Raw genomic sequence first — 12,228 nt, forward strand, 5'->3', positions numbered from 1 at the left:
TAAAAAAGAACTGCATTCTATTATACACACACATATACATATAGCCCAGTGATTTATTTTTCTACCATGGAAGCTGCTAATAAATATGGCAGAACCACTAGTCAGTTATGTCCAATGAGTCCCTGAGTCTTCCAGAACTTATTCTGGCACTCTGACCACTACACCATACTAGCTGTCTTATTAATTTGGTTTATTAATAAACATCTTTGTCAAATTGTTATCCCTTGTACATTTTATCAAACACCAACTAAAGCAGAGGTAGTCAACCTGTGGTCCTCCAGATGTTCATGGACTACAATTCCCATGAACCCCTGCCAGCCTTTGCTGGCAGGGGCTCATGGGAATTGTAGTCCATTGAACATCTGGAGGACCACAGGTTGACTACCCCTGAACTAAAGGACAACCTCACGAGTTTAAGAAGGGTTGTCAAGCAGGTCCAGCTGTGAGCCAGATGCATCAACTATCCAAATCTAACAAAATATTTACCTATATATGGAGAGTTAACCAGTGTCTCACTGGAACACATGAAGTGTGTTAACTGACAGCAGTTTTCAGCTGACACCCGTGGAAATTGGGGAGCTTGTAAAGTGACCAAGCATGGCAACATGTTGCAGAGCAAAGGTAAGTATTTGGATGATTTTTGGTACCAGACCAATAATCAACAAATATCAGAATGGATACAGCAAAAGTACTTGAGTTGGACAGGGAAAGTACATGTATAATTCATTGTAAGGTTTCACAATAGATCACTGCTGCCGCTGCTGTAGGTCATGTTATTAGAAGACTTTGGCAAGCAGCACAGCCCATATATATGTGATACTAATGCAACCATTTAAGAAGAAATTGTGAAATTTGCTGAAATTTAAATGGATGGCCCAGTTCTGACATCAGTAAAATCAACAATTCCCACTGAATCAGTAAAATACTTTTCAGCAGTATGAACCACCCCACTGCCAACAACTTACAAATGACATAGAAAGCAATACATCATAGAATCATAGAGTTGGAAGGGGCCATACAGGCCATCTAGTCCAACCCCCTGCTCAATGCAGGATCAGCCCTAAGCATCCTAAAGCATCCAAGAAAAGTGTGTATCCAACCTTTGCTTGAAGACTACCAGTGAGGGGGAGCTCACCACCTCCTTAGGCAGCCTATTAGGCAGCTGAACTACTCTGACTGTGAATTTTCTCCCCCTGATATCCAGCCTATGTCGTTGTACTTGTAGTTTAAACCAGGGGTAGTCAACCTGTGGTTCTCCAGATGTTCATGGGCTACAATTCCCATGAGCCTCTGCCAGCAAACACTGGCACAGGCCCATGGGAATTGTAGTCCATGAACATCTGGAAGACCACAGGTTGACTACCCCTGGTTTAAACCCATTCCTGCGTATCCTTTTCTCTGCAGCCAACGGAAACAACATCCTGCCCTCCTCCAAGTGACAACCTTTCAAATACTTAAAGAGGGCTATTATGTCCCCTCTCAACCACCTTTTCTCCAGGCTGAACATTCCCAAGTCCCTCAACCTATCCTCATAGGGCTTGGTCCCTTGGGCCCAGATCATCGTCATCGCCCTCCTCTGTACCCTTTCAATTTTATCTATGTCCTTCTTGAAGTGAGGCCTCCAGAACTGCACACAGTACTCCAGGTGTGGTCTGACTAGTGCCGTATAAAATGGGACTATGACATCTTGTGATTTTGATGTGATGCCCCTGTTGATACAGCCCAAAATGGCATTCGCCTCTTTAACGCTGCATCACACTGCCTGCTCATGTTTAGTTTACAATCCACAAGTACCCCAAGGCCTCATTCACACATAGTGTGACTTAGAAGCGTATTAAAAAGTACCGGACCGAGCACCGAGCCCTGAGGTACCCCGCTACTCACCTCTCTCCAGTCTGATGAAACACCATTGACAACAACTCTTTGAGTGCGGTTCTCTAACCAATTCCCTATCCACCTAACTATATGAAAATCCAGATTGCAGTCCTTCAACTTATCCATCAGAACATCATGGGGAACCTTGTCAAAAGCTTTACTAAAATCCAAGTAAATGACATCAACCAAATTTCCCCGATTCAGCAAACCTGTTACTTGGTCAAAAAAGGAAACCAGGTTGGTCTGGCAGGACCTGTTGGAGACAAATCCATGCTGACTTCCTTGGATCACCAAATTGTCCTCCAGATGTTTGCAGATCGCTCCCTTTAATATCTGCTCCATTATCTTCCCCACAATAGAGGTCAGACTCACTGGTCTGTAGTTTCCCGGGTCATCCTTCCTCCCTTTTTTGAAGATTGGAATAACATTTGCTCTCTTCCAGTCCTCCGGGACATCTCCAGTCCTTAAAGAGGTTCTGAAGATGATGGACAAGGGCTGTGCAAGTTCTTTGGAAAGTTCTTTGAGTACTCTCGGGTGCATTTCATCCGGACCAGGGGATTTGAACTCATCCAGTAAAGCTAAATGCCTCTCGACAACCTCTCTATCCATGTTAATCTGCCACCCAGACACTGTCCTTTGGCTATGGCCATCTCTAGATGTGCCTAAACACTTTGACCTGTGGGAAAAAACAGATGTAAAAAAGGCACTAAGCCTTTCTGCTTTCTCTGCATCTTCCGTTAGAATTTGTCCATCCGCACCCAACAGTGGGCCTATTGCCTCCTTTATTTTACGTTTGCTCCTCACATAACTGAAATATCTTTTATTGTTACAATGGGCTTCCCTGGCCAATCTTAGCTCACTCTCAGCTTTGGCCTTTCTTATGATTGATCTACAATGCCTAGTAACCTGTAGGTACTCTTTAGAGCTCTGTCCTTCCCTCCATTTCCTGAACATTTTCCTTTTCTTTCTTAGTTCCTCTTGAAGTTCTCTGTTCATCCAAATAGGCTTCTTAGAGCTCCTGCAGTGTTTTCATCTTTCTGGGATAGTCATTGATTGAGCATGCAATAGCTCCTGTTTGAGTAGCGCCCACCCTTCACATGCTCCCTTCCCTTCCAGCATTCTCGTCATGTACTTTGATAGGCATCAGTGTCCTGAAAACATGATGGGGTATATATCTACTAAGTTAAACAGCAGGTAGATAAAGAAACAGCATTAGACAGCATATCTTAAAATATGAGATATGTCATATAGAGCTTTTTAATGAAACTGGGAACTAATGGTGAATTATAAAAATAGTAGAAGCAAAGCTGTGCTTAGTCAATGAAAAAAAGAGTGTGAGGATTGCCATGTAGATACCACAGAAATCAAAATTCTTTAATAGGAAATATCAAAACAATAGCATACACGGTTCTTGCTTGAACTGGGGAGATAGCCCAGTTCATGTCTTAAATAACTTTTAGGGAGTCTACTTCCTCTCTCCGTCAAGGTAGCGTTTTTCCCTGGGACTTCAGGCGGTCGGCATGGGAATGGTGGAGGCTGGTCACTCTCAGGAGGAAGTAGCTCAAGCTGCCGGGCTAGCTCAAGGGGATAGGAATTTTAAAAGGTGACAAGGAGGATGTGGGGAATGTGCAGGAGACTAGAATATGTGAGTGAGGTGTGAGAGACAAGTGGAATTTGCAGGGTTTAATGGCCACCTGCTTGCAAAACCAAATCAGAACAGAAATACAACATATAGCAAATACCAGAGGATTTTGACAAAGAAGAAATGGATAAGCATCCAGAATATTAGATCACATGGAAATATGAGCTGATTGTGATAGCCTTTTATAGACTTTTCATAATTAGTGCAGATAATTGTAAAAAGGTTCACTGGGTTTTTGTAACAATATTTACACTGTGGATATTTCACACTTCTAAAGTGAGTTGCTTGCATATCTGAAAAATAATCTTGAAGCACAGTAGACATGAAAACCAGTACTGGGAATGACAAATGTGATGCTATCGCACTGGACTTTAATTAAGGTATCAACGATTCAGCTCTGCGACTCAGACACATTTACTAGATAAAACACATAAAAACCTAACCTACCTTGCAAGGTGGCTGTGATGTATTCAATTTTATGCTCATATAAACTGCTCTGAGATCCTTAGAAGAACAATGTGCAAATATTATAAATCAAAGTAATAGAGACTGATGATAATTGTGGGCCCAAACTGAGCATCTCATAAAATACATTGTTCCCAAACTCATGAAGCGGTAACAGGCAATACAGTAGCAAGGAACTTAAAGGTAACGATCAATGCAGTTTATATGCACACCAATCTTCTAGTTTGGGCCCAGCTGAGGATAAATACCTTTTAAATTAACTAGGACAATAGGTACAGGATAAGCAAACCTTCCACTGCACTCATATGTTTTCACAGATCTTATGTTTAATGCTACAAAGGAAAAATGTGTTTGGTAACTATCTTAAGAACATAAGGTGCCCTGCTGGATCAGACCACTGATACATCTGGTGCAACATCTTGTCTCAAACTGTGATCAATAAGCCACCCTGGAAACAAGGGCCTCCTCTTGATGTTGCTTACTAGCACCATTTATTTGAAATTTGACTTAAAAAGGGCCAGAAAGAGGATAAGTCCTTGATTCTCGGTTGATTCCAATGATGACTATTGTTGCCCTCCACTCGGAATTATGAATTAATTTAAACCTCTTACGCCTGGAAAATATGGTATGTTTCATTCTGATTCCATTACAAATACTCTCAACCAGGCTATGTACAACTCTTGAGGCTTCAACCTATAATAAAAATATAAAGTGACAAGGCATGATACAGATTAAAAAGCAAGTTGTGAAACTTATCAAATGCTTCCCCAATCAACTATCAAATCAAAAGTTAAATTAACGGCTCTCTTTGAGTTAGAGGACCAGGTCAATTGGCCCTCCTCCCCCACACTGGTCTCAGATTTAACTTGCTGTACCATCCTCTATTTAGGTCTGGGAATTAGTTCAAAGCATGAAAGACAATCACCTGCTTTAAACTACAATGTTCTTTTTTGGCTGCTTTCACATCAAGGATTTCCCATATTTTCCCTGTTTGAGTGGCGGGGGCTGAAATTGCTTCAGTTGTGAAGATTAGATTATCACTAAAAGTGGAGAGAAACCAGATTACCCTAGGCTGTTCAGAAACCCCATTGCATGGGTGACTGCACACGCAATTGTATCAACTGTCATGGAATGGTCCCAATGTAGAAGCAGCCCTGGTAACATTCTCACAATAAAAAAATCCAACTGACAGGTGCTATGTTACAATGAACACATAGGGTTGCCAGGCCCCCTGGTCCAGGCAGAGGTTCCCTGCTTTTGGATGCATCTCCCCCTCTCAAAGTGGAAGAACACTGCAAATTAACGTGATGTGCTGACATCATTGGGAATGACATTGGCACACTGGGATTGTCAGATGGAGGGTGATAGGCATCAGTGTCTATCAGTTTTTTAGCTGATTTGACCATAGAGATTTGCCCAAAGGCCAGAGCATTGTCTCCGACATCCCTGATATCACTTCCTGGTGACATCAGCGTCATTCCTCTCCACTCGTGGAAAGGGCTCCCCATACTCTGCAGGCAGCACTGACTGACCTGACAGTCCTACTCCAGTATATGTTGTTGTCAAGAGCAGTGTTCTCACAGAAAGTTATGTTATACAGATCCAGAATGCAGAATACAGACATCTATACACATTATACCATTCATTGAAATAATTGTTTTGATGGATAATTTTCCATACTAGTAAATAAGCCCGCTGCAGTCAAAATGCAGCGGGCGCTAGCAGGGCGCACCATGAGGGCTGCGGGGCTGTGCGGCCCTGTTCAGCAAGGGCGGGGGTGTCCTGTGGGCCTGGTGGCTACCTCGTAACAGGAGCTGGGTGTCTCTGGATCCGTGGGGCAGGGCACAGCTGGCGGCGGCAGTCCCGAATCTGGCGGCGGCGGTCCCGCTGGCGGCGGCTTCTGGCTGGCAGCATCGGGGCGGCGGTCCCAAAGCTTCAAGTGTCGGCGGCTTGGGGGGGGGGCGATGTGCTGCCGTTAGCGGCAGGCGTCTACGCGCGGCTGGCGGGTGTTCCATAGGAGTCGGCCTGACGCGGCGAGAGGCTGCGAGCACGGCATTGTGGGAGTTGGAGTCCAGGACGAATCTGGAGTCTTCCTGCTTTCTCTTGTCTTCGTCGAGGCTTGCGGCGGCTATCAGAGGTGGCGGCCTGACGCGGCGAGAGGCGCAGCGTGGCTCGCAGTTGCTCCCAGCCAGACGCGGCGAGAGGCGCAAAGCGCCTCTCACCGCGTCAGGCTGCCGGGCAGGGAGCGCTCGGCAGCCGCGCTCTGCGCGACTGCCTGGGACTCCCTCGGGCGCTGGCCTGACGCGGCGAGAGGCGCTTTGCTCACAGTTGCTGGGGCTGGGAATCAGAGGGATCAATCGGCAGGCGCTTTGCGCCTGCCGATTGATCCCTCTGATTGTCTGTCATGAGGAAGGGTCCAATCCGGACCCTTCCACATCCCGGACACATCCTGCCCCAGAACGCCTTATTCTTTTATTTAGTCCGTGGTGCCCGCGGCGCCACAGGCGGTGTACACAGGGGTTTAAGCATTCTTCTTTGATTCATACAACAAGGAAATATATGATTCTAAATTCCAATATGCTGATGTGAACAGATTTCAGTGTGGCACTGTAATTAAAACATATTGCCACAAACACAAATTATCACTTTGATATACAATGCTGCTATATAATTGAAAACAGGAAGGAGGAGTAACAGATTACTCCGGGGGGAGGCAGGATATAAATTAAACAATAACAATAACAACAGCAACAACATACCATGAAGTACAGAACTGCATTTCTCACAAAGATCCGCTGTGTGTGTGTGTTTTAAGAACAAAATAGTCTACAAGAGCACATGTGGTAGACTACTACAGAATAGTCATACATGATCAACACATATTCAGTTCCCAGTCCCTATTCCAACAAGCCCCAACAATTGTCTGACTTCATTCCACCCATCCTCAGAGGAATTCAGCACACTAGTTCTCCACAAATCTTATCCTCACAATACCTTGTAAGTTGGGGCTAAGCTAAGAGAGAGTGGTGGCAAGAAATTTCCATGGACATTCATAGATTTGAACTTGGGTCTCTACAGCAGTGGTCCCCAACCTTTTTATCACCAGGGACCACTCAACGCTGGGGACCACTCACCGGGGACCACTCAACGCCTTTTACTGAGGCTCGGTGGGGGGGGTACTTTACTCCTCTCTCAACCACTGCCCTAGCGCTCTCTGATCGCTATGGTAATGTTTAAACATCCCTTCAAAATAAGATACAGACACGCCACAACAATGAAGTGTGTTGTAAAGGGCTGGGGGGGGTGAAGTAAAGGGCTGGGGGGGGGGGGAGAAGGCGTCCTTCGGGGCCCACCTCCAATTAGTCGAAGGACCACATGTGGTCCAGGGCCCACAGGTTGGAGATCACTGCTCTACAGTAACTGTTCAACATTCCTAAAGAAATGTACTGTTGACACAGGAAAATTGAATAGCTACCACCCCACCTCAAATGTACTGTTCTTGAGAAAGATGACTGAATGAGTTGTGGCTAGGCAACTTCAGGGACTCCAGAGCACTGTGCTCTGCAAACTCCATCCTGCAGGTTGTCCCTGGACCCAAAGATGTGTAATTGGCCCTGGCTACAGCCTAGTGGAATGAATTTCCAGCAGAGATCCAGGCCCTAACAGAGCTGTCAAGTTCTGACAAGCCTATAAAATGGCAGTCTTCCACCAGGTATATGGTTGAGGCCAATTCCAGCACAGATAGACATCAGAATGCCCCTCCCCTCCTCTCTACCTCCCTTCTCAGGTGAACCAGATATAAACTCTTAATCAGGATACTTCTGATCCCAATGGGACCACCATTGGACCATTTTTTAAAAAGGATATTGAGTTTTAAAAATTGTAATAGTTATTTGTTAATGCTTTTAATCTTCTATGTATGGGTTTTATGTTGTTAGCCACCCCAAGACTGCTGTCAAAGAGGAGCAGTCAATAAATCTGTCAATCAAGTCTCCTTTCACCAGCTTTGGCTGGGAAACCAGCTGCAGCCCTTCCTCAGCAGGAAGGATCTTGCCATTGTAGGGGATGCTCTGGTAAAACAGAGATTATATTACTACAGTATGCTCTATGTGGGGTTACCATTGAAGACTCTCTGGAAGTTACAGCTGGTACAGAATGCTATGGCCAGAACACTGATTGGAACGTCTTATAGGGACCATATCACTCCAGTCTTGTTCCATCTATACTGGTTCCCAATTTACTTCCATATCCAATCCAATGTTTTGGTAATTGCTGTTTAAATCCCTATGTCTTGCAACTAGCATACATGAAGAACTATCTTCTCTCATATGAACTTACCCAACCACAGAGATCATCTTCCTTCCCTCTCTGTGTGATTTTATATGTTTGCATATCTTTGTATATATTTGTGTGTTTTTGTTATGTTTTATTGTTTAAAATACCATAGTCCTACATGTTTGTTCCTCTATTTCCAAGTTTCTGGACCTGAAGAAGAATATTGTTTCTTATATTAAGAAACTGTAAATTGTCCCTCTGAACTGTGAAACTTGACCATTCAGTCTGTAGGGATATGATTTCATAATGTTGTGTTGAGAAGCAAATGGGGTACTCCTCCCATTCTCAGATTGCCTGTAATCTGATACCAAATTGTGGTATATTTTTGGGGGGGGGGGACTGCTATATGATTATCAGCTCTCCTAGTAAAATATCTATATAGGTTTGGATATCACATACCGAAATTGTGATTCAAGTTCTGATCTTCAAATCTTAACTTTCAAAGTGACTCTGAATATATTCAGTTTTGAAATCTTCAACAGGCAAAATCCAGAACCTAAATTCAGTTTTGAAATCTTCAACAGGCAAAATCCAGAACTTAAACTCGTGTCTTGGTATAACTGGTTTGGCCATAAAAGTTACAACTCTTTTAAACTATGGGAATGGTTTTTTAATCAGTCCCTAGAATTGTTTGAAGTATTTTCTCTACTCCCACAAGAAGTCTTTGAAATATTCTGGATGAAGCAGAAATCTGCTAGCTTGCTTTTAAAGAGCTGCTATACATCTTTTATATATGTCTTCCTGAGCTACAATATATTCTGACCTATAAAATACAATTCTCTAAAACACTGTTTTTCTTAGGAGACCTGATGTGTTCACGGGGGGGAAGGGTTCACTTCAGTCAACAGAAGAATAAGTAACATATGAGGCAAAAGCTAAATATTAAATTAAATCCAGGTTTCTGACCACAAAAGTCTCCAAACAATGTAAAAAAGTAGAATTACAGACTAGCATACAGTCTGAGGTGCAAGATGTCCTGGAACGCTGCATTTTAATAGCCATCTGGAAATCTTGTATGAAGTCTTAACTGTGTCGTGACTCAAAATACTTCTGACATGTTTCACAGTAGTACACCAAAATATCTCAAAGCAATATGACAACATTCATCGCATACTATTGTTTGTAAAGATTAACTCCTCTTTAGTGAGAAAGGACAGAATAAGTGAACATTGCCCAATTTTAGCATTGTTTAGAGGACCTCAGTAGTGCTGTGGCTAAAGAGACTTTTTATAGAAGCATCATAGAGATATGGAACCTCTTTATGATTCATTATTGAGCCTGTTAAGTCTACAACTGCTCAGAATCTTCTTCTCATTTCACCGTTAACAGGAGAACAGAGATTTATATGGAATGACGACAAGACTCAAGTAGCAGTGCAAGCCAATGCTGATTACAGATGAGGACTACTGTGACAAAGAGTGCTTAGAACTGTCAGGCAAGGGGAAACAAGTTCATAATCCCAGTCGGCCAGGAAGCCCCAGGGGACCTTGGGTATTTACTCTTTCTCAACTGAAACTACCTCACAAGGTTGTTTGGGGAGCAAACTGGAGGAGAGTGATGTAAGCAACACTCTGCCTTTTGGACAAAAAGTAGAACAAAACTGTATAGAAAGTATCTGATAGTGGGATGTAATACACTCTTGATATTGGTTGAGTCATGCCACAACAAGTATTTCTATAGTTGACTCTTACCTCATTTAACCATAAAAGACTATAGTGACTGTATGACATGATATATTTTAAATGTGCTATTTTAAAATGTGACTGGCTGTTCCTCCTTTTCCAGTGAGTCTATTTCCAACTGTAGTCAACATATCTGGGTCAGGTTTTTTTCTCCCTCCTTAGTTTATTATAACTGTATTTATATTCTATGTAGACATGAGCAACCCAATCTAATGCACATTTACTTAGCAGTATGTAAATCATACTGTTTTCAATGGGATTTATTCCCAAACATGTGTGCATAGGACCCTACTCTTAGTCAAGCCCCATTCATCTTCCTAAGTGTTAAAAATAGCATTAAGAAGCCAAATCTAAAGTGGATAATACAACACAACTTAGAAGTAAATGTAACCCTCTCACCCAGCCCTAAGATGGAAAGTCCTTAGATGCTTTGCAGGTTATTTTTATTACCTCTGGGTTACTATATTAAAATTGTTATCAATATTATTCCGGCATTGTTTAATTAGACTTTTTTCCTAATATTCTTACCAAAGGCTTTTCAAAGAACTAATAAGTTTATATACTTATTCGGAAGGACTGACTTTCAAATCATTATTCACAACATCAAGTTGCATGAGACTCAGGTGAGTTTAGAGCAATTGTTATCTCTAATTAATATGACTCATGCATCTGTGTCATCCTCTTTAAATTACTGCCTCCATTCCTATTGATCATACTGCTGAATGAACAACAAACTCCTACAATGGAAGTATGCTATTATAAACACAAACCTCTGGGTGTCTAGTAGATATTCTTTAATATCCCATATGCCTCTTGACATCTAATGTTCATTCACTGTAACAGTCACTTGGAAATACTATCATAGACTATCATATACTATCATAGCCTTAACTGAACTGATATTGCAATGTAACTCACTAGTAAATTACAGTCTACTGATATGTGGAACTCCATAACTGCTCAGTCCTAGCATACCTAAGTTCTCACATTTTAAAATAACAGAACTTTGGTTCTGAATGTTTCTTCTCCCTGGAGAATACCATGCCCCCCCCCCCCTTCATATTTAGAAGCTCTAAGAGCGAAACTCATGTGTGGCTTTTGAAAGGGGGTTGATGGATGTATAACCGTTAACACGTGCAAAGAGACTTATGACCCTCTCTGCTTAAAAGCTGAACATGAGTATCTGTTTCAAAAGGCAGGGGAGAGGGGGAGGAAGCAAATTTCCCCGCAAAAGCAAGCCAGAAAGAGCCTGCCACTTCTCTCTGCTACGGAGTGGAAGCCCAACAGCCTGTTTAACAGCTTCATCAGAAGAGAGAAACTTGGATCCCGACATTCACAGCTCTCCAAAGTGCTTCTTCGGTCCATCTGTGAGATGCAGTTCAGAGCTACCACTGGCAGGGAAAGCTCGCTGCCAATTTGCTGCCAAGTTTGCAGCCTCTCTCGTTCTCCCTCTCTCTCTCTCTATTTCTGTCACGGGGGAGAAGCCTCAGAACACAGGGGGAGTAGAAGAAAGAAACAAGACAGACGGAGCGCCCAAAGTTTGTTTGGGGGGCTTTTCCCCCCGCTTACTAGAAATTCCTGGGGGAGACAAGGATGCACAGCTTTAAGGAACTATTTCCATGCCGCCAAATCTTACAGTACCTCGTTGCTGCGGCGCTGCCGGTTGCTGCTGCTGCGGCTGCTGCAGAACTTGAGTGCTGCACCGAGTCAGTAAACACGCGGTGAAGGCCAAGAGAGGAGGCAAAGCTGCCCCGGTCATTGCTCCGGAGCGGCAAAACCCGCTACCGCTCTTCCTCCTGCCCGGCGACACGAGTGAGAAGAGACGCTGGCTGGGAGCAGAGGAGGCGGCGAAGCCCCCGGCTGCCTCAAGGAGGGGACCGCGGAAGGACACACCCCGTCCTCTGCGGCTGGTTTTCCTCAGCCTGGCCCACGCCACAGTCAGGCACCGGCTGAGGGGCCGAGGGTCACAAGACAATGAACAATCAGGGAACCCTTCCAAAGCGAGAGGAACCCTTCCAAATTGTTTAGCACCAATTAAGAGGGGAAGAGGGGTGTTATATGCCTGTCTAGGGTGGAGGTGGGCTAGCAAGGTCATGCCATTAAAGCCTGTTTAAAAAAAAGCACAGAAATGTTTCAGAAGCCTTTAAATCTGGATCACAGAATAGGCTGTAAAACATCAATTCTTATTCATCTTGCTTAGAGAAATAAATGAGCCCCACTGGATTCGAG

The 12,228-nt window shown here is 43.6% G+C and overlaps 1 protein-coding gene across 7 annotated transcripts in view; it reads right to left on the reverse strand.

Moving 5' to 3' along the window:
* The window catches only part of LAMA2 (laminin subunit alpha 2), a 606,483-nt gene extending 594,595 nt beyond the window's left edge, over positions 1-11,888 (reverse strand). For 6 of the 7 annotated variants that reach the window (XM_077353378.1, XM_077353349.1, XM_077353372.1 and 3 more), the window contains exon 1: positions 11,641-11,888. In XM_077353378.1, coding sequence (XP_077209493.1) covers positions 11,641-11,758 — 118 coding nt within the window. In that variant the 5' untranslated portion in view covers positions 11,759-11,888. The remainder of the gene's footprint in view (positions 1-11,640) is intronic. The other variant, XM_077353389.1, reaches the window with a different exon arrangement.
* Positions 11,889-12,228: the final 340 nt, after the last annotated feature.

Source organism: Paroedura picta, chromosome 1 (genome assembly GCF_049243985.1).
Source record: "Paroedura picta isolate Pp20150507F chromosome 1, Ppicta_v3.0, whole genome shotgun sequence".
Taxonomy (NCBI): domain Eukaryota; kingdom Metazoa; phylum Chordata; class Lepidosauria; order Squamata; family Gekkonidae; genus Paroedura; species Paroedura picta.